Source organism: Amblyomma mixtum, chromosome 1 (genome assembly GCF_055824585.1).
Source record: "Amblyomma mixtum isolate Tamu chromosome 1, ASM5582458v1, whole genome shotgun sequence".
Lineage (NCBI taxonomy): Eukaryota > Metazoa > Arthropoda > Arachnida > Ixodida > Ixodidae > Amblyomma > Amblyomma mixtum.
This window is the reverse complement of record NC_143012.1, coordinates 216,623,740-216,644,925: the sequence shown is the minus strand read 5'-3', so window position 1 is coordinate 216,644,925 and position 21,186 is coordinate 216,623,740. Positions and strand designations below refer to the sequence as shown.

At 49.3% G+C, this 21,186-nt stretch overlaps 1 protein-coding gene, 11 non-coding genes and 1 pseudogene across 12 annotated transcripts; all 13 read right to left on the bottom strand.

Moving 5' to 3' along the window:
- Window positions 1-2,171: 2,171 nt before the first annotated feature.
- LOC149370845 (uncharacterized) lies at window positions 2,172-3,541 on the bottom strand. The gene has a single exon (XM_089584174.1). The coding sequence runs from the start codon at window positions 3,539-3,541 to the stop codon at window positions 2,291-2,293; it is 1,251 nt and encodes a 416-aa protein (XP_089440300.1). The 3' UTR covers window positions 2,172-2,290.
- Window positions 3,542-3,820: 279 nt separating this feature from the next.
- Window positions 3,821-3,911, bottom strand: TRNAY-GUA (transfer RNA tyrosine (anticodon GUA)). Its single transcript is given in 2 exon segments — window positions 3,821-3,856; window positions 3,875-3,911. It is a non-coding gene; the product is annotated as a tRNA-Tyr (tRNA).
- Window positions 3,912-4,134: 223 nt separating this feature from the next.
- On the bottom strand, window positions 4,135-4,225 carry TRNAY-GUA (transfer RNA tyrosine (anticodon GUA)). The gene is given in 2 exon segments: window positions 4,135-4,170; window positions 4,189-4,225. It is a non-coding gene; the product is annotated as a tRNA-Tyr (tRNA).
- Window positions 4,226-4,448: 223 nt separating this feature from the next.
- On the bottom strand, window positions 4,449-4,539 carry TRNAY-GUA (transfer RNA tyrosine (anticodon GUA)). The gene is given in 2 exon segments: window positions 4,449-4,484; window positions 4,503-4,539. It is a non-coding gene; the product is annotated as a tRNA-Tyr (tRNA).
- A 223-nt stretch (window positions 4,540-4,762) lies between these two features.
- Window positions 4,763-4,853, bottom strand: TRNAY-GUA (transfer RNA tyrosine (anticodon GUA)). Its single transcript is given in 2 exon segments — window positions 4,763-4,798; window positions 4,817-4,853. It is a non-coding gene; the product is annotated as a tRNA-Tyr (tRNA).
- A 223-nt stretch (window positions 4,854-5,076) lies between these two features.
- Window positions 5,077-5,167, bottom strand: TRNAY-GUA (transfer RNA tyrosine (anticodon GUA)). The gene is given in 2 exon segments: window positions 5,077-5,112; window positions 5,131-5,167. It is a non-coding gene; the product is annotated as a tRNA-Tyr (tRNA).
- A 223-nt stretch (window positions 5,168-5,390) lies between these two features.
- TRNAY-GUA (transfer RNA tyrosine (anticodon GUA)) lies at window positions 5,391-5,481 on the bottom strand. The gene is given in 2 exon segments: window positions 5,391-5,426; window positions 5,445-5,481. It is a non-coding gene; the product is annotated as a tRNA-Tyr (tRNA).
- A 223-nt stretch (window positions 5,482-5,704) lies between these two features.
- On the bottom strand, window positions 5,705-5,795 carry TRNAY-GUA (transfer RNA tyrosine (anticodon GUA)). The gene is given in 2 exon segments: window positions 5,705-5,740; window positions 5,759-5,795. It is a non-coding gene; the product is annotated as a tRNA-Tyr (tRNA).
- Window positions 5,796-6,018: 223 nt separating this feature from the next.
- TRNAY-GUA (transfer RNA tyrosine (anticodon GUA)) lies at window positions 6,019-6,109 on the bottom strand. Its single transcript is given in 2 exon segments — window positions 6,019-6,054; window positions 6,073-6,109. It is a non-coding gene; the product is annotated as a tRNA-Tyr (tRNA).
- Window positions 6,110-9,991: 3,882 nt separating this feature from the next.
- LOC149370836 (uncharacterized) lies at window positions 9,992-10,977 on the bottom strand (annotated as a pseudogene).
- Window positions 10,978-18,787: 7,810 nt separating this feature from the next.
- Window positions 18,788-18,878, bottom strand: TRNAY-GUA (transfer RNA tyrosine (anticodon GUA)). The gene is given in 2 exon segments: window positions 18,788-18,823; window positions 18,842-18,878. It is a non-coding gene; the product is annotated as a tRNA-Tyr (tRNA).
- Window positions 18,879-19,104: 226 nt separating this feature from the next.
- TRNAY-GUA (transfer RNA tyrosine (anticodon GUA)) lies at window positions 19,105-19,195 on the bottom strand. The gene is given in 2 exon segments: window positions 19,105-19,140; window positions 19,159-19,195. It is a non-coding gene; the product is annotated as a tRNA-Tyr (tRNA).
- Window positions 19,196-20,870: 1,675 nt separating this feature from the next.
- Window positions 20,871-20,961, bottom strand: TRNAY-GUA (transfer RNA tyrosine (anticodon GUA)). The gene is given in 2 exon segments: window positions 20,871-20,906; window positions 20,925-20,961. It is a non-coding gene; the product is annotated as a tRNA-Tyr (tRNA).
- Between the last annotated feature and the right edge of the window lie 225 nt (window positions 20,962-21,186).

Sequence of the window (21,186 nt, the reverse complement as noted above, 5' to 3'; positions counted from 1 at the left end):
GGCCAACGTCCATGCCAGAACCCAAGGCACTTGGCCCAGTTCACCCCGCTTCCGGTAACCTGAGAGAACTCACGGACACATTTGACCGCCTCGGTTATACTCTCATGGTCAACCGTACAAAGTGCAACATCGTCCGCGTACGCCAGCAGCTTCACCTCGGCTGCTTGTAACTTAAACCCTTTTACGTTATCATTGTTCAATATTTTAATACACAATGTCTCAATATATATACAAAACAAAAGAGGGCTGAGAGGGCAGCCCTGTCGCACCGAACGCTGCACGCTAATGGGGGCCCCCAGACTCTTATTTACGATCAATCTCGTCGTGCAGTTTCGGTACGCCAGGGCCACGCCCTTGCGGATAACTGACCCAACATTCGCATGGTCCAAAATAGAAAACAAGATTTCGTGATCGACGCAGTCAAAAGCTTTCTCGAGGTCGACCTGGAGAATGGCCACCCGACCATTCGAGTCATCACAACACTCAAGCACACTTCGCATCTTATGAATATTGGACATTATTGACCTCCCTTTTATCCCACACGTCTGGTGTGGCCCAACTATATCCTTAATCACCGTCTGCAATCTCCGAGCCAAAACCTTCATAAAAATTTTATATTCAACGTTTGTAAGTGCTATGGGTCTGTAAGCTGTAACCAGTCGTAATTTATCTATTTGATCCGTTTTAGGAATAAGCACCGTGTGGGATGACCCATATGACGGAGGGAGTGCATTTACTGTGTAGGCAGCGTTAAAGATAACGTTCAGGATAGGGGCAATTTCGTGCTTGAAATCTTTGTAAAAACGCGCGCTGAGCCCATCTGGTCCCGGCGATTTACCGGGGTTTAAACTGGCGATTGCATGCTCCACTTCTGTTTCAGTGATAGCCACTTCTAATCTCTCTTTTACGTCATCACCAAGACGCGGCATCGCCGCCAGAAACTGATCTTTAAATGTGATAGTGTCTACCGTGTGGGATGCGAAGAGCGCTTGGTAATGCTCGTTGAAAGCTGCTTTTATGTGGTCGTTGTCCGCCGACAAGACACCGCCCCATTCTATTTTGTCGATGTGGTTCCTTTCAGCGTTTGCTTTTTCCAACCCCAGCGCTCGTTTTGATGGCGCCTCCCCTGCAGCTATGTCTTCTGCCCTTGCCCTCACTAACGCTCCCCGATACCGTTCTTCTTCCATCAATTCTAGTTTTTGCTTTGTTTTCCTTACATCTTCAGTCCATTTCCCCGGCGCTAGAGATTCCTGTTGAAGCAGCCCATGGAGCAGCTTCTTTAACTCTGTCTCTTTCTGTTTTTCTTGAAACCGTATACAGGAAGCCCTCTCTATTGCTTTAATTTTTATAGTTTCTTTACACAGCTCCCACTGTTGCCATATGTGCATATTTTTACCGGGGCCTATTTTTGCAATTTCATCTTTTACTATGCTGGTATACAGTTCGTCCTGCAAGAGTTTATTATTTAATTTCCACATTTCCCACGAAAAAGAATTCCCTCTCTTTACCATCCCAAAACAACATTTAACTAAACAATGGTCTGAAAAAGATACTGGCACAACATCGTAACTATGACATTCAGGTAAGACATCGACGGATGCATAAATGCGGTCCAGCCGTGCATGGCTTGAACCCTGGAAGTGTGTGAGCTTTACTGCACGCGTTCCCTCAAGACACTCTGCTACATCTTCCATGTTCCAGTTCTCAACCATTCGCGATAACACTTGTGTGCTTGCATCTCTAAACGGTCGAGGGCTTGTCTTATCTCGCGCACTAAGAACACAGTTAAAATCGCCTAGGACGATCAGCTGTCTGTCACAACGAAGGCGTTCTTCGATGCTGTAAAAAAACTGCGCCCTTTCTTCTGCTTCATTTGGCGCGTACACACAAATAATCCGCCACTCGACGTTATTCAATCGAAAGTCAAGGAAGACACACCGGCCCGACACACAAGAGAAATGAGCTTGCACTTCTAGCCCCGGCAACTTCTTTAGAAAGAGAACACAACCAGCCGATGTGCCTACAGCGTGGCTAACGACAGCAAAAAACGAGGACGTGAAACGTTGCACCATTCTCCCGGTCTCCTCTTCGCCGTCGACTTTCGTCTCCTGCACGGCCAGTACATCTATGCCGTGCTCCGTTAAAAGCCGAAAAAGCTGGCCTTGCTTTCTTTTTCCTGCCAGACCTCTAACATTTAGGGAGGCGACTTTCAGCGGAGATGCAGGAGCCATTTTTACATAAGAAGAAGAGACCGAAAGCATGGTGCTTACCTCTCGCGTCCAGCACATGGCTAGACGCCACCGCCGCCATCGCCGCCGGCGTCATCCTGAGCGTGCACCTGGCCCAGCTCGGGAGGCGCCTTGTCGCCGGCGCGCTTCTCGCTCGCAAGGTTAGGGCGCGGCCGAAAACTGGCCCGCCTTGCTTGAGGCGTCTTTGCTGGTGGTTCCTCTACGCTGGGCGCCGCCTCCTTGTCGCCGTCGGGGCTGGTGTCTCCATGGGGACGCTTCCCAGGCGTAGCCACAGTGGTCGCACGGCCACCGGTGTTCTGCCGATGACCCTCGGTAGGCTCCTTCGCTACAAAGTCCATGGGCACTGGTAGGCTTTTTGCATCCCCCGAAGTCGCCTCCTTTGACTGAGGCGAGTCTCCCGTTGGTGGCTGGAGTCCTGGTCCACTGGCAAGGGGGGCGTCGCCGCTTGAAGTCGCCGACGTGTCCAGCGACACAGGGAGGTTGCCCAACTCGTCGGTACCCCTCGCTGCGTCCTCAGCCTCCGCGACATCCATCAGCTCCGCGCTGTCTCCTTTACCTCCGAGCCCGGTCGCAGACGCGTAGGTGCGAACGCAGTCCTCGTCCGCGTGTCCGTAGCGCCTGCACTTGGAGCACCTGGGAACCTTGCAGTCGCGACGAACGTGACCCGCGCCGTGGCAACGCAGGCACTGCATCGGCCGCCCGGGCACCACCACGAGAGCTAACTCGCCGGCGACTCGAACCTGGTGGGGCAGGTCGTCCACCTTCATACCTGGCTTCAACTTGAGCAGCACTGTTCTCGTGGTGGATCCCTTCTCTTTCATTCCTTGAACGCGCCAACGCTCCCGCGTCACCTCGGTCACGTTTCCGAACGCCGCGAAAGCAGTCCGGATGTCGTCATCGGCGACGCCGTGCAGCATCCAATGCAGGCGCAGCTTTACCTGCTGATCCTCCGGGTCGAAAACAATGCACCGGCGTCCCTTTACCTCAAGCTCCTTCAAGGCGGCTAATTTCTTCGCGGCTTCTGGGCTGCTGAAGGTTACCGCCCACACGTGGTTTACCTGGTACGCCCCCAACGCCACGACGTCGGGGAGCGCACCAGTGTTGGCGAGGGCGTCCCTGAAGTCTTCGACCCTGTAAGGTCTCACACGCACATCTCCGTGCAAAAAAACTGTGTTTAGAACAACACGTCCGGTGGGCAGGGTCGGCAAAAAGATCTCATACTCCTTGTCTTCGGCGCTGAACCTGTTTCCGCGGCCATCGATGGCCGCCGTCGCCGCTCCGTGGGAGCTCATGATCCTGCGTCCGTACACGCCAGTGGCCGGAAGTAGAATGACTGAGCTATCGACGGGGACGCAGGTGACTTCTGCTTCTTTTCCTCAAGTGCGTCGCGGCCCGAAATTTATTCGGGAGGCGGCGCAGTGGTGTAACGGTTTACTCTTGGCGAGACAATGACCCCAAGCGACCTTCACTGCAATTAAAAATCTTCATTTGACGACGCTAAGCTGCCGGTAAAAATTTGCAAATTATAGGTAGCCTTTGGCTTGCCTGTAAAATATTAACAAAAAGAACACTCCGTCGAGCCGGATTCGAACCAGCGACCTATAGATGTCCGCAGTACGAAACCTCTACAGTCCACCACTCTACCAACTGAGCTATCGACGGGGACGCAGGTGACTCCGGCTTCTTTTCCTCAAGTGTGTCGCGGCCCGAAATTTATTCGGGAGGCGGCGCAGTGGTGTAACGGTTTACTCTTGGCGAGACAATGACCCCAAGCGACCTTCACTGCAATTAAAAATCTTCATTTGACGACGCTAAGCTGCCGGTAAAAATTTGCAAATTATAGGTAGCCTTTGGCTTGCCTGTAAAATATTAACAAAAAGAACACTCCGTCGAGCCGGATTCGAACCAGCGACCTATGGATGTCCGCAGTACGAAACCTCTACAGTCTACCGCTCTACCAACTGAGCTATCGACGGGGACGCAGGTGACTTCTGCTTCTTTTCCTCAAGTGCGTCGCGGCCCGAAATTTATTCGGGAGGCGGCGCAGTGGTGTAACGGTTTACTCTTGGCGAGACAATGACCCCAAGCGACCTTCACTGCAATTAAAAATCTTCATTTGACGACGCTAAGCTGCCGGTAAAAATTTGCAAATTATAGGTAGCCTTTGGCTTGCCTGTAAAATATTAACAAAAAGAACACTCCGTCGAGCCGGATTCGAACCAGCGACCTATAGATGTCCGCAGTACGAAACCTCTACAGTCCACCACTCTACCAACTGAGCTATCGACGGGGACGCAGGTGACTCCGGCTTCTTTTCCTCAAGTGTGTCGCGGCCCGAAATTTATTCGGGAGGCGGCGCAGTGGTGTAACGGTTTACTCTTGGCGAGACAATGACCCCAAGCGACCTTCACTGCAATTAAAAATCTTCATTTGACGACGCTAAGCTGCCGGTAAAAATTTGCAAATTATAGGTAGCCTTTGGCTTGCCTGTAAAATATTAACAAAAAGAACACTCCGTCGAGCCGGATTCGAACCAGCGACCTATGGATGTCCGCAGTACGAAACCTCTACAGTCTACCGCTCTACCAACTGAGCTATCGACGGGGACGCAGGTGACTTCTGCTTCTTTTCCTCAAGTGCGTCGCGGCCCGAAATTTATTCGGGAGGCGGCGCAGTGGTGTAACGGTTTACTCTTGGCGAGACAATGACCCCAAGCGACCTTCACTGCAATTAAAAATCTTCATTTGACGACGCTAAGCTGCCGGTAAAAATTTGCAAATTATAGGTAGCCTTTGGCTTGCCTGTAAAATATTAACAAAAAGAACACTCCGTCGAGCCGGATTCGAACCAGCGACCTATAGATGTCCGCAGTACGAAACCTCTACAGTCCACCACTCTACCAACTGAGCTATCGACGGGGACGCAGGTGACTCCGGCTTCTTTTCCTCAAGTGTGTCGCGGCCCGAAATTTATTCGGGAGGCGGCGCAGTGGTGTAACGGTTTACTCTTGGCGAGACAATGACCCCAAGCGACCTTCACTGCAATTAAAAATCTTCATTTGACGACGCTAAGCTGCCGGTAAAAATTTGCAAATTATAGGTAGCCTTTGGCTTGCCTGTAAAATATTAACAAAAAGAACACTCCGTCGAGCCGGATTCGAACCAGCGACCTATGGATGTCCGCAGTACGAAACCTCTACAGTCTACCGCTCTACCAACTGAGCTATCGACGGGGACGCAGGTGACTTCTGCTTCTTTTCCTCAAGTGCGTCGCGGCCAGAAATTTATTCGGGAGGCGGCACAGTGGTGTAACGGTTCACTCTTGACGAGACAATGACCCCAAGCGACCTTCACTGCAATTAAAAATCTTCATTTGACGACGCTAAGCTGCCGGTAATAATTTGCAAATTATAGGTAGCCTTTGGCTTGCCTGTAAAATATTAACAAAAAGAACACTCCGTCGAGCCGGATTCGAACCAGCGACCTATGGATGTCCGCAGAACGAAACCTCTACAGTCCACCGCTCTACCAACTGAGCTATCGACGGGGACGCAGGTGACTCCGGCTTCTTTTTCTCAAGTGCGTCGCGGCCAGAAATTTATTCGGGAGGCGGCGCAGTGGTGTAACGGTTCACTCTTGACGAGACAATGACCCCAAGCGACCTTCACTGCAATTAAAAATCTTCATTTGACGACGCTAAGCTGCCGGTAATAATTTGCAAATTATAGGTAGCCTTTGGCTTGCCTGTAAAATATTAACAAAAAGAACACTCCGTCGAGCCGGATTCGAACCAGCGACCTATGGATGTCCGCAGAACGAAACCTCTACATTGCACCGCTCTACCAACTGAGCTATCGACGGGGATGCAGGCGATCCCGGCTTCTTTTCCTCAAGTGCGTCGCGGCCAGAAATTTATTCGGGAGGCGGCGCAGTGGTGTAACGCTTTACTTTTGACGAGACAATGACCCCGAGCGACCTTCACTGCAATTCAAGATCTTCATTTGACTACGCTAAGCTGCCGGTAATAATTTGCAAATAATAGGCAGCCCTTGTCTTGCCTGTAAAATATTAACAAAAAGAACACTCCGTCGAGCCGGATTCGAACCAGCGACCTATGGATGTCCGCAGAACGAAACCTCTACAGTCCACCGCTCTACCAACTGAGCTATCTTTTTTTTTTCTTTATTGCCGGGCTCCGACACAGTACACAAACACAAACGGAAATTTACATTGTACCCATTTCGGGTGGGACTCTCACACTCAACTATCCGCTGCTGGCATCGTCATGTTAAAAGCCCTTTAGGGACACCAGGGGCTCTGCCCTCGAGAGCCACTCAGGAACGTGACCAGTCGTTTTTTGTACTTCAAGAAACCAGTGGACACTCTCACGGAAGTAAATTCGTGCAGGCCTCGCATCCGGTTGACAGTGGTATTCAGCCATTCGTGAGCGCCAAACAGCGTGGAGGCCCAGCAGCAGTATTGCATCATAAGGCACTCCCTCTTCGTTCTGTGGGGGGAGATACCTTATTCCATAAGTATCTAGAGGTAGGTCTTTCTTCAGCGTTCTTTGCAAGACGTCCCAGAAGTAGACGCCTTCCCAGCAGTGCAAGAATACATGATCGATTGTCTCTGGCTTCTTGCATATCAGACAATCTGAACCCCAAGGGAGAAACATTCCCTTTTTCTCGATAAATGCTTTCACGGCCAGTGTTTCTGTGTGTAATCTGAAAAAGAAGCTTTTGGCTGCCGCTGGTACCTGCATTTTCTTCACCCTCTTCAACACATTACCGCCCTGGCCTCCACGGTATATGACCCTGTACAATGGTTCAGGCAGAACAACATCTAGTAAATCCCGATAGAGTGTTTTCTTTTTAACAGTAGAGAGGTACTGCTGCGAAAAACGAGCAGCTAGAAATCTAACATTCATAACCACTTCTCTGGTGCAGCCAAAAATACGACCTTGAATGTTATCTGTTCCAACAATCCATTCCGGTAATGCATGGCCCAGCCTTACTTGACAGATTGTGCGCAAGAACGGGTCACTCGCGTCTCGAAAGAATAAAAATCTGCTGACGATTTGGAGCAAAAACAGATGGCCGAGCCCTTGTCCTCCGTCTTTTACACTTCTGAACAAATTTGTCCGGCTGCATCGTTCCCAGCTCGAGGCCCAGACAAACACTACAAAGATGCGGTGCAGTTTCTGCACGTTAACTCGCGAACAGTGCAGTACCCGCATCACGTACCACAATTTGCTGATGAAGAATAAGTTGCACACTGTAGCTCTGGCAAATGTAGATAACCTAGCCCATTTCCACTTGTCAGTTTTTGCACGGGTGTCTTCCAGCTGCCTTTTCCAATGCGATTCGCTATCTCGATATCATTCCAGTGGGACACCTAAATACTTCACTGAGGTCGTCACCCAGGACACATTCGCAAACTTAACAGGAGTGGTTGGCCACTCACCATGCCAGAAGCCAATACATTTGGCCCAGTTGACTCGACTTCCTGTCGATTGACTAAATTGCCGAACACAATCAATGGCCTTCCTTATGCGCTCATAATCAGCAGCGAAAACAGCTACGTCATCCGCATAAGCCAGCAACTTAATTTCTGTCGCTTGTAACTTAAAACCGTGAATACCGTCATTCTGTATTATGCTCAAACAAAGGGATTCTATGTATACACCAAACAAAAGAGGGCTGAGGGGGCATCCTTGGCGCACCGAACGCTTCACGCTTATGGGGGCCCCCAAACTCTTATTTTCTATTAGTCTCGTTGTGCAGTTTCGGTACGCCATGGCCACTCCCTTCCTGATGACTGACCCGACATTCACGTGATCCAAAATTAAAAACAAAAGTTCATGTGCCACGCAATCAAACGCTTTTTCTAGGTCTAACTGAAGGATAGCAACAGGACTGTTCGTAATATGACAACACTCAAGAACACATCTTGCTTTATGAATATTAGACACAATAGAACGACCTTTGATGCCGCACGTCTGACGAGAACCTACTATCACATTTATTACTCTTTGTAACCGCCTTGCTAGCACCTTCATGAATATCTTGTAGTCCACGTTCGTAAGTGAAATCGGCCTGTAGGCTGTAACATGCTTTAACTTTTCACTATCTTCCGTTTTCGGAATTAGGACAGTGTAAGATACGCCAAAGGAAGGAGGTAGTGCTTTTAATTCATATGCGTCATTAAAGAGTACCGTTAGCAAAGGGGAAATGTCTTGCTTAAAGGCTTTATAGAAAGCCGCACTTAAACCGTCTGGTCCAGGCGACTTACCCGAGTTTAAATTTTCTATTGCTGTTCGCACTTCGGATTCAGTAATTGGTGCCTCTAATCTATGTTTCTGTTCGTCATCTAATCTTGGCATCGCTCCTAGAAACCTTCCCTTGAATGTGTCGATGTCTACGTCGTGTTTTGCGAAAAGCGCCTGATAGTATTCAGCAAAAGCTTGCTTTATATGCGTTTCGTCATCTGTACAACACCTCCCCATTCAATTTTATCAATCCTATTGCGCTCAGCCCGTGCTTTTTCCATGCCCAATGCTCGTTTTGTTGGTGTTTCACCGAAAACCGCCTCTTCGGCTCTCGCACGCACCAGCGCACCGCGATAACGCTCTTGTTCCATAACTTCAAGCTTTTGTTTAATTTTCTTTACGTCATCAATCCACTTACCAGGAGCTTTACTCTCCTGCTCAATTAGTTTCCGCAGCAGTTCTCTTAAATCCATTTCCTTTATTTTTTCCTCTTTTTTCAAGTAGCTAGCCTTTTCAATTGCGTATATTTTAATTTGCTGCTTACATAGTTCCCACTGCTCCCATAACTTTTGTCTTGAATTTGGCTCTACTTTGCCAATTCCTTCTTTTATATTGTCACAAAAACGTTCACACTTTAACAGCTTATCACTAAATTTCCACACGCCCCAATTAAAAGCATTGTCCCGTTTTGCTGTTCCTATCCTACACTGTACCAAACAGTGGTCCGAGAAGGACACAGGTTCAACCTTGTAATTGTTGCATTTTGGCAGCAGGTCTACCGCTATATAAATACGGTCTAGACGTGCGTGACTCGTCCGCTGAAAGTGCGTGAATTTCACATCCCGCTCACCCTTTAAACAGTCAGCCACCTCTTCAACATTCCATTTTTCCACTAACTCGGACAGTCTTTCGGTACTTCTGTCTCTGAATATTCTATCACTTGTTTTGTCACGCGCAGCCAAGACACAGTTGAAATCACCCATGACGATCATTTGCCTTTCGACAGTGAAGTACTCCTCAACTTTTCCAAAAAAGGCTACCCTCTCGTCAACTTTGTTAGGTGCGTAAAGGCAGATTATTCTCCACTCCACATTCATGTAAGCATAATCAAGCACAAGAAATCGTCCATGAGAACATGTTGCGTAAGCCTGAACAACCAGGCCCGGCCGCTTTTTGACGAAGAGCACACAACCAGCCGACGTTCCAACTGCATGAGCCACTACTGCGTAATACCTACACGTGAAACGCTGCACCATGCTCCCGGTCTCTTCCTCCCCGTCTACTTAAGTTTCTTGTACCGCCAACAGGTCAATGTCATAGTCTGTTATAAGTCGATATACTTGACTCTGTTTTCTTTTCCCCGCCAACCCCCTTGCATTAAGTGTGGCTATTTTCAGACAACATAGCGGAGCCATTTCGACAAAAAGGTGTAGAGACCGAGAGCATGGCGCTTACCTCTCACGTCCAGCGTATCGCTAGACGCTTTGTGTGACGCCAGGGTCCTCAGGTCTGTCGCCGTGGCCTTGCCGCAAAGGTGAACTTGCGGCGACTCGTCTTTCAGCTGAAACGTTGGGGCGCGGCTTGAATGCAGGCCTCCGGGCCTGCGCAGCTTTCGTTGGAGGCTCCTCTGCACTGGTGGTAGTCTCGTTGGTCCCTTCGTTGAGAGTCAGATTGTGAGGGTGCTTGACGGGAGCACTAACGGTCGCCATGTGGGCGTCGCCGTCATCCCTACCCTCGTCGCTGCACATAGGTTCGGGCACCTCGGTTTTTGAAGCACCTGCAGATCCGCCGTCCCCTGCCGTTTCGGTCGCCGCGGCGCCTGGAAGTTCAGGCTCCTTCCCCTCGTCGCTGGGCGTCTCGGTGTCCTCCGCGGAAGCAGGTGAGGAGACGGTGGTTGCTGCTACCTTCTCCGCTCCCCCTGCCCCCTTAGCCGCCTCCTCAGCTTCAGCGGCATCCATTTGCAGCTCCGCCTTTTCGTCCTCCAACGCAGCTCCCGTGGCCGATGCGTAGGTGTGAATGCAATCAGCCTCACCATGACCGAATCGCTTACATTTCTGACAGCGAGGAATTTTGCATTCCCGCCGTACGTGTCCAGTGCCGCGACAGCGCAGACATTGCATTGGCCTACCAGGCACAACCACAAGCGCAAGCTCTCCCGCCACCCTCAGCTGATGAGGAATGTCTTCGACTGTTACGCCTGGCTTCATTTCAATAAAACAGTCCTTGTAGTAGAGGCCTTTTCAGTCATTCCTTGAACTCGCCACCGTTCGCGGGTCACTGCGGTGATCTTTCCGAACGCTGCAAATGCCGTTCTGATGTCCTCGTCATCGACGCCGGGCAGCATCCAATGCAGCCGTAGTTTGACGTGCTGGTCCTCAGGGTCGATGATCATGCACCGGCCCCCTTTCACTTGCATTTCCTTCACGGCGAGCAGCCGCTTGGTTGCCTCGGGAGTGCTGAGGGTCACCGCCCATACGTGGTTAACCTGGTACGCCCCCACCGCTTCACGTCAGGGAGAGTTCTGTTCTTGACCAGGGCATCGCGGAAGTCCTCGACTTTGAAAGGCCGCCCTCGCACATCGCCATGAAGAAAAATAGTATTTAACACCACCCGTCCGATAGGCAAAGTTGGCAAAAGAACCTGATACTCGTTATCAACAGTTTCAGCAATCCTGTTTCCGCGGCCGGCACGGGCCGCAATCGCTGCTCCAGTGGAGCCCATTCTACAAGCGTCCGTCACGCTCGGTGGCCGGAAGTAGAATCGACCAACTGAGCTATCGACGGGGACGGAGGCGATTCCGGCTTCTTTTCCTCAAGTGCGCCGCGGCCAGGAATTTATTCGGGAGGCGGCGCAGTAGTGCAACGGTTTACTATTGACGAGACAATAACACCAAGTGACCTTCACAGCAATTAAAAATCTTTATGTGACGAAGCTAAGCTGCCGGCAAGAATTTGCAAATTATAGGTGCCTATTGGGTTGCCTGTAAAATATTAACAAAAAGAACACTCCGTCGAGCCGTATTAGAACCAGCGACCTATGGATGTCCGCAGTACGAAACCTCTGCAGTCCACCGCTCTACCAACTGAGCTATCGACTTTTTTTTTTCTTTATTGCCGACTTCGACGTTCACAACAATATACAATTGATAAAACGCGTCAACCAGGCTTTGGCTGACACGGCATGTTAAAATTTTTTCAGTTGCGTCAAACCGTCAAGCACATCAACCCATTCTGGCGGTTCAGGTAGTCCTCGATACACTTCTCTGAAACGTACAACACTGAATGAAGTTTTCCCGTACAGAACGAACTTCTACATCAGCATGGTTGAACTGCATTCTTGTTTTCCACAAGCTGTGCAGGCCCAGGAGCACAATCGCATCCAATGGAATGCCATCTGCGTCGTGGAACGGTAAGAATCTTATGCCGTAGGAATCTAAGGGTAAGTCTTTTTTTAAAGTCCTTTTTAGAACATCCCAGAAAAAGATGGGGTCCCAACAGTCCAAAAAAACATGTTCTATGGTTTCAGGTTTCTTGCATAGAAAACAGTTAGTTGACCAGGGAATGAAGATGCCTTTATCTTGCATCCATATTTTGACTGATAATGTGTTAGTGTGAAGTTTAAAGAAAAAGGATTTGACTGATGGCGATACTGGCATCTTCTTCACTCTCTTAAGAACATCTGCTCCTGGGCCTCCACGATGCGGGAAACGGTACATTGGTACAGGTAGCATTATGTCCACTAAGTCCTTATACAGTTTTTTCCTCCCTACATCACACAAATATTCCTTAGAAAATCGCACATGCAACATCCTATACGCGAGTACGACCTCTCGCAGGTACCCTCTCACGGCCCCACCCATGCTTTGGCACGAACACACGAGAAACTCTGGAAGAAATCGACCTAGCCGAGTTTGCACTACGGTGCGTAGGAACATATCGTTTTGATCTCGGAGGTACCTAAAACGCGAGACCACTTGTCTCAAAAATAAGTGTGCAAGTCCACCTTTTTTCACGGACAAAAACAAATTTGTTCGACTGGTCCTCTCCCAAGTCGAAGACCAAATAAAAACGGCAAAAACACGATGGATTTTTTGAATGTTGACCCGCGCTGCGCTCAGCACACTCATCACATACCATATCTTTGCGGCAAGGAAAATATTACAAACAGTGGCACGTGAGAACATGGACAATTGTCGTCCTTGCCAAGCATCGGTTTTTTTCCTTGATTTTCGCTGCTTGCTCATTCCAGTACCGATCAGGCTCTCGGTAACAATCAAGTGGTACTCCTAGATATACTGTCCCAACTGAGCTATCGACTTTTTTAAATTTTTTATTGCCAGGATTATAGTCAAAATGAAAGGGTACAAGGCGTAAAACATATCAGCCGCACTTGGGCTAACATGACACTAAAATTTTTTCAGAGACACCAATGCATCCAGACAAGCAATCCATTCTGGTGGATCAGGGAGCGCTCGATAAACTTCTCTGAGACATACGATACTTTTGATAAAGTGGTCTCTGACAGAACGCACGATAGGTTCGGCATGTTCAAACTGCATTCTCGTTTTCCACAGCGCGTGGAGGCCCAGGACCATGATAAAATCGTACGGTATATCGTCCGAAGCGTCTACCGGCAGGAATCGTATTCCATATGGGTCAAGAGGCAACTGTTTCTTTAATGTGCGCTGGAGTACGTCCCAATGGAAAATCGGGTCCCAGCAGTCTAGGAATACGTGCTCTATGGTTTCGGGCTTTTTGCATAAAAAGCAGTTTGTTGACCACGGTATGAAGATGCCTTTTTCCTGAAGCCAGGTCTTAACTGGAAGTATGTTGGTATGTAGCTTAAAGAAAAAGGTTTTAACTGAAGGTAATATTGGCATTTTCTTTACTCTTTTGAGTACGTTTTGTCCAGGGCGTCCACGGTGTGGTAAACGGTATAACGGTACAGGTAGCATGGTGTGAACAAGGTCCTTATACAGTTTCTTCCTACTAACACTGCACAAGTAGTCTTATGAAAACCGCACGTTTAACAACCTGAACGCGAGCACTACTTCGCGCAGATAACCAGTCACAGCGCCACATGTGTTCTCACATGACGTCACAATGAATCCTGGGAGAAGTCTACGTAGCCTCACCTGCATCGCGGTGCGGAGAAAGGGGTCATTTTGATCCCTTAAGAAAAGAAATCATGACACGACTTGCCGCAAAAACAAGTGAACCAGACCTAGCCCACCACACTTGACTGAGATAAACAAATTAGTTCGGCTAGATCTCTCCCAGCTAGAGGACTAAATGAAAATAGCGAGGACACGATGGATTTTTTGTATGCTCGTTCGCGATGCACACAACACGTTCATCACATACCATATTTTTGAAATTAGGAAGACATTGGAGACAGTCGCACGGGAAAACATTGACAGCTGTCTTCCCTGCCATGCATCAGCCTTTTCTTTTTCCTTCGTTGTTTGATCGGTCCAGTATTGTTCAGGATCACGATAACACTCGAGGGGCGCACCGAGGTATGGTTTAGGAACTGTTGACCAATAAAGCCGACAAAATCGCTCCGGCGTGGCGTCCCAGTCTCCATGCCAAAATCCATAACTTTTGTCCCAATTTATCTGGGCTCCGGTGTATTCGCAAAATTGTTCAACAACAGCTGCGGCTTCTTTAATGCTTTCTTTGTTTGCGCATAATACGGCGATATCATCCGCGGAGGCCAAGATTTTTATTTCTGCCTCACGTACTCTATATCCTGTTATGCGTTCATTGTTTGCAATTGCCAAACAGAGCGGCTCAAGGTAAGCCGCGAACGGCAAGGGCGAAAGAGGGCATCCCTGCCTCACCGACGAGCGAACGCTCAGGCTGTCTGTCAGTTCCCCGTTTACGATGATTCGCGTTGAGCAGTTAGTGTACGCCATTCTGACGCCTTCAGTGATAACGCAGCCTACGTTAGAATGCTCTAAAATGCAGAGCAGAGCCTCGTGCGAGACACGGTCGAAGGATTTGGCCAGCTCAAACTACATCATCGCAACGCGCTCGCCAAAAGCGTCACAACACCCGAGGACCGTTCGCGCGACATGCACGTTTGTTGCAATGCTTCGGCCTTTGATGCCGCAAGTCTGATGCGGCCCTACCAACTTTTTTATAACGCGCTGAAGTCGTGTCGCTAATACCTTCATAAATATTTTGTAGTCCACATTGACAAGGGTTATCGGTCGATAAGACCCTGGCAAGAGACGTTTTGCTTCATCGTCACTCTTTGGTATCAGCACGACGTGTGACGTTGTGAATGATAAGGAACTCGCTTTTTGTCGTATGCCTCAGTGATGACATTGGGCAAAATCTGAGGAACAGAACAGTTGAAAGCTTTATAAAAGGCAGCTCCTAGGCCGTCAGGCCCGGGTGCTTTACCAAGGGACAGGTCATCTATTGCGCGTTCTATTTCACTGACGGTTATCGGTTCTTCCAGTTGCGTCTGTACTTCTTCGTCCAGCTGTGGCGTAAAAGAAATTCTTTCTGGAAGAGCCGCCGCGGTGGCTGAGTGGCTATGGTGCTCGGCTGCTAGCCCGAAAGACGCGGGTTCGATCCCGGCCGCGGCAGCTAGAATTTCTTTGGAGGAGAAATTCTAGAGGCCCGTGTACTGTGCGATGTCAGTGCACGTTAAAGAACCCCAGGTGGTCGAAATTTCCGGAGCCCTCCACTACGGCGTCTCTCATAGCCTTAGTCGCTTTGGGACGTTAAACCCCATAAACTAAACTCTTTCTGGAAGCTGTCTTTCGTATCACGTGGGTGACCTATCAAGTTCCGAAAATGCTCGGCCATCACTGTCTTGATAACCTTTTGGTCAGTCGTGATCTTGTTTCCGTTGGCAAGCTGCCGGATTTCTTTCCGACACGCGTATCTTTTTTCGTCGGATAGTGCGCGCTTTGTTGGCGTTTCTCCCGCCCACAGCTTCTCGGATCTTGCTCGTACAATTGCCGCTTTGTATCTTTCTGTGTCTATAGTTTCGAGCTGTGTTTTCACCCGCCTTATTTGTTCAGTACAATTACCGGGCTGAATGTTTTCCATGCTTATCAAGAATTCTAGTTCCTGGCGAAGTTTTGTTTCGTTTTGTTTCTGGTTGAACTTAATAATGCTGCTTCTTTCGATGGCTATTCTTTTAACTCTCTGTTTAAACTCTTCCCATTCAACTCCGAACTGGTTTGGCTCCAGTGTGAGCAACTTCTCTAATTCTTCCGTTACTGCGCTAACAAATGCATCATCTTTCAAAAGCTTCACGTTAAATTTCCAGAGGTTCCAGTTGAAGAGACTTTTGTTTTGCCTTCTTCCAAACGTTGCAGTTACCAAGCAGTGGTCACTGAACTGGACTGGTTGCACTTCATATGCTGCACATGAAGAAACCAGTTCGGGTGATGGGTATAATCTGTCTAATCTCGCGTGGCTGTCAGGCTGATAATGGGTGTACTGAGGACGTGTACCATTCGTCAATACGCTACCAATGTCTTCTAAATCATAATCATGCACCAGGGCACTTAATACTTCTGCGCTCTTGTCCCGAACTCGTGTGCGTTTAGCGCGATCATCCATTGTACATACGCAGTTAAAGTCGCCCAACAATATCAACACTTTGTGACAGTTAAGGTAGGCTTCAACACGTTCAAAAAAAGATCGACGCTCGGTCTCAACGTTGGGTGCATAGACACAAATGACACGGAAAGATAAATCCTAAACAGCAAGATCAACAACTAAAAGGCGCCCACTTTGGCATGAAAACACTGACTGTACACAGATCCCCAAGTTATTACGGATGAAAAGGGCGCAACCATCTGATCCACCATTCGCATGACAAACGCATACATCGAAACGCGTACGGAAATTGGACACCATTCGGTCGCTCAGTTCTTGGCTTTCGATTTTCGTCTCTTGTACGGCAACTAAGTGTAATTCTTTATCAAGAACAAGGCGTCTTAGCTGACACTGTCGCCTTCTTGCACCTAGCCCCCGGACATTTAACGTTGCTACGCGTAGCATTTCCCCGAGATTAAGAGCCATGGTAACGCAATGGAATGGTGCCCATCCCCGCAAACAATTCTTGCTCTCCAGGTCTGTGTGCCCATATACACATCGCAAGTCTGCCAACAAAATATACACTGGGGCCTGCAGGAAGAACCTTGGTGCCAACAGCACCTTGCCTCGACACGAAAAGAAAACGGCACATCGACACAGCCATGGCGCTTAGAAATCCCCCCGTTCCCATTATGACGAAGGCAACACAAAGCTACGGAGGCGGTTTACCCGCCTGCCGAGAGTCGACCGGAATGTTCGGTCGCGGCTTGAACGACGTCCGCCTACCTGGCGTTTTCTGCGGCGGCTCGTCTCCGCCGCTTTCGTCCCGCTGCTGCAGCATACTGATGGTGTCTTCATGCGTCCGCTTTCCGGCTGCGGGACTCGCTGATTCACGGGACGTGTCCATGTTCTCTGCCGCGGTGTGGTCGTCGCTCACGTGCGGTTCAGGCTGCTTTTTTTCCACGCCTTTCGGCGTAGCCACGACGTCCTGAGCAGGCGGTTGTTGCTGTTCCGCGGCGCTTGCCACAACGACAGGTTTCTGCGTAGTTCGCAGTTGAGGCTGAGTTGCCGTTGGCAAATGCGTTGCTTGTCTGCCTCCCGCCGACGATAACTCCTCGACGTCCGCCTCATCCATTAGCAAGTCGGACGTATCCTCCTCGCTCCCCAGTCCGGTGACGCTGGCATATGTCCACTCGCACTGGCTGTCTTCGTGTCCGAAGCGCCGGCAGGCACCACACCGTGGGATGCGGCACTCGCGGCGAATATGACCCGTGCTGCGACAGCGAAGGCAGAGCGGAGCCCTGCCCGGCACAGCCACGAGGGCCAGCTCACCTGCAACACTTAGCTGATGGGGCACATCGTCGATTTGCACTCCAGCATTCAACTTCAGTGTCACGAGCCTGGTGGTAGAGCCCTTGTCGGTCACTCCTTGGACCCGCCAACGCTCGCGGGCGACTTCAGTGACTTTGCCGAACGGGGCGAAGGCGAGGCGTACGTCCTCACCCGGTACACTGTGGAGAAGCCAGTGCACCTTCATGCGGACGTCCCTGTTGGCCGGGTCGATGTCGAGGCAGCGCAGCTTCTTCACTTGCAATTCACCAATGCTGGCTAGCTTCTTCGCCGTTTCAGCGTCCTTGAACGTGACAGCCCAAACATGGCTCATGCGGTACGCCCCCAAGGCGATAACCTCGGTGAGCACCGACTGTTGAGCGAGGGCGTCGCGGAAATCTTCTACCCGGTACGGGCGAGCACTTACGTCAGCGTGCAAAAAAACTGTATTTACAACGAACGGACCTGCAGGCAAACTGGGCAGAACAACCTGGTACAGCTGCAACGGAAAAAGATTAGCACAAGTTACTCATGACCGGAGCGGAAAAATTGCGAGACGCGGCGCTATTGTAGCCGTATGCGCAGATAGCGAGAGTGCCTGGCACATTCCACTTTCCAAAGTGGGGGTGGCCGACAGAAAGCAGCCCATCCGAAAGCAGGCACTGCCACACGTTACTTTTGACAGTGCATCCCTAGCACATTTTTAAAGGAAAACGGGTGATAAAGATAACGTTTCTCTCTACGCTAGCGCAAAAAAAATAAAAATAAAACTAGATTATGTGCTTCGCCGCCTTTGCACACGGTTTGGCTGATAAGACGTCTACAGGCGTTCGTTTAAGAAGTTGCATTTCTTATGGGCGAATGTCTAGGCGGGCTGCTTTCTGCCGGCCACCCCCGCTTTAGGAAATGGAATGTTCCTGGCACTCTCGCTATCGGCGCTCTCGGCAGCAAAAGCGCCGCGTGTCGCGATTTTTTCGCTCCGGTCATGATTCACTTGTGCCATTCTTTTTCCGTTGCAGCTGTACTCACTATCAGTTGACATAAACCTGTTTCCGCGGCCAGACATGGCCGCTGTAGCCGCTCCAGCGGAGCCCGTCATCACACGTCCGTTCGCTTCGGCGCCCGGAAGTGGAATCCAAGCTGAGCTATCGACGGGGACGGATGTGACTCCGGCTTCTTTTACTCAAGTGCGTCGGGGCCAGAAATTGATTGGGGAGGTGGCGCAGTAGTGTAACGGTTTACTCTTGACGAGACAATGACCCCAAGCCACCTTCACAGCAATTAAAAATCTTCATTTGACGACGCTAAGCTGCTGGTAATAATTTGCAAATAATAAGCAGCCTTGGCTTGCCCGTAAAATATTAACAAAAAGAACACTCCGTCGAGCCGGATTCGAACCAGCGACCTATGGATGTCCGCAGTATGAAACCTCTACAGTCCACCGCTCTACCAACTGAGCTATCGACGGGGACGGATGTGACTCCGGCTTCTTTTCCTCAAGTGCGTTGCGGCCAGCAATAGATTCGGGAGGCGGCGCAGTATATAGTGCAGCGGTTTACTATTGACTAGACAATGACCCCAAGTGACCTTCACTGCAATTAAAAATCTTCATTTGAAGACGCTAAGCTGCCGGTAATAATTTGCAAATAATAGGCAGCCTTGGCTTGCCCGTAAAATATTAACAAAAAGAACACTCCGTCGAGCCGGATTCGAACCAGCGACCTATGGATGTCCGCAGTTCTAAACCTCTACAGTCCACCGCTCTACCAACTGAGCTATCGACTTTTTTTTTTTCTTTATTGCATGAATGAATACATCAATAAAATATCGTAGTTGTCGTGCCCCTTGGCAGACAACCGTGTCTAATGGACTTTCATTAACACAAGTTGGTCCATCAGACTCAATACATCATCCGCGCAATCTTGTTGCTTCAAGACTTCTCTTAACTTATACACATGTTCTACAAAATAACCACATACCGATCGTGCATCCAAGTCACAATGTCTTACAGCCATTCTACTCCTCCAAATGCTGTGAAGGCCCAATAACATAATCTGGTCATACTGTGCAACATCACTTTCAGTGGTCAAGTACCGAATTCCGCGCGGTGTCAATGGCAAGTCCTTTTTTAGGGTTCTTTGCAAAACATCCCAGTAGAACACTGCATCCCAACAATCGAGGAACACATGTTCTACCGTCTCCGGTTTTCTACACAGGAGACAGTTCGAGCCCCAAGGAACAAAAAGGCCCTTTTCCTCTAGCCATGTTTTTACTGGTAGCGTTCCTGTGTGTAATTTAAAAAAGAATGTTTTGACGCCAGGTGCAACAGTCATGTTTTTAACTCGCCTGAGAACGTCTTTCCCAGGGCCTTCACAGTATAAGGTTCTGTACAGTGGCGCTGAAAACAACTGTTCAATAAGATCCTTGTATAAGCGCTTCGGCGTTACATTCGCTAAATACTCTAGCGAGAACCGCACTTGTAAAAACCTGAACGACCAGACAACCTCTCGAAGGAAGCGAGACACTGTGTACCGCCGAGCATTGCACGAAGAGACAATGAATTCTGGAAGTGCACTGGATAACATCGTTTGTATGAATGTTCGCAGGAAGGGGTCATTTTGGTCACGCAGGAAACAAAACTTTAAAACAACCTGCCGTACATAGAGATGCATTAGAGACAGTCCCCCGACCTTTACTCTCCGGAAGAGATTATCTCTGCGAATTCGTTCCCAATTGGACGCCCAAATGAAGACCGCAAAAACCCGATGAAACCTTTGGATATTGTTTCGTGCACAATATAATACTTGAAGTAAATACATGATCCTTGCCACAAGAAAGGTGTTACATACAGTTGCACGCGCAAAAATAGAAAGATTACGGCCCATCCATCCCTTGGTCCGGTCCCGCATTTCTTCCGCTTTCTCATTCCAGTAATTGGTATTCTCCCCATATTTGTCCAGCGGGACTCCCAAATAAACTCCGGGAGTTGTAGCCCATCGGACCCCGCAGAACAATTCTGGTTCCAAGTCCCATTGCCCATGCCAGAGTCCGAGACATTTATCGAGATTAACAGCGCTACCAGTTTGCCTGCAAAACCTTTCGGTTACTTGTAACGCTTCTACAATACTTTTGCGATCTTCACAAAAAAGGGCAACATCATCTGCATATGCCAGTATTCGCACCTCACACGCTCCCAACCTAAAACCTCGGATGTGCTCACTGAGCTATCGACGGGGACGGATGTGACTCCGGCTTCTTTTCCTCAAGTGCGTTGCGGCCAGCAATAGATTCGGGAGGCGGCGCAGTATATAGTGCTGCGGTTTACTATTGACTAGACAATGACCCCAAGTGACCTTCACTGCAATTAAAAATCTTCATTTGACGACGCTAAGCTGCCGGTAATAATTTGCAAATAATAGGCAGCCTTGGCTTGCCCGTAAAATATTAACAAAAAGAACACTCCGTCGAGCCGGATTCGAACCAACGACCTATGGATGTCCGCAGTATGAAACCTCTACAGTCCACCGCTCTACCAACTGAGCTATCGACTTTTTTTTTTTTTCTTTATTGCCGGAAAACAGTACATGCGCAGGCATAAAAAGTCGCTAGCCAGACTTTGGCTAAGGCGACGGATTAAAACATTTTCATTTCGATCAATTTGTCCATAACTGCCACCCACTCCGGTGGCTGAGGTTGACTGCGGAGAACATCTCTCAGAGAAACTACACTTTCTATAAAGTTTTCCCTGACTGGTTTCACATTTGCGTCTGCGTGCC

Excerpts from the sequence above, each read along its gene's own strand:
- LOC149370845 (XM_089584174.1), bottom strand. The coding sequence starts at position 3,541 with ATGAGCTCCCACGGAGCGGCGACGGCGGCCATCGATGGCCGCGGAAAC.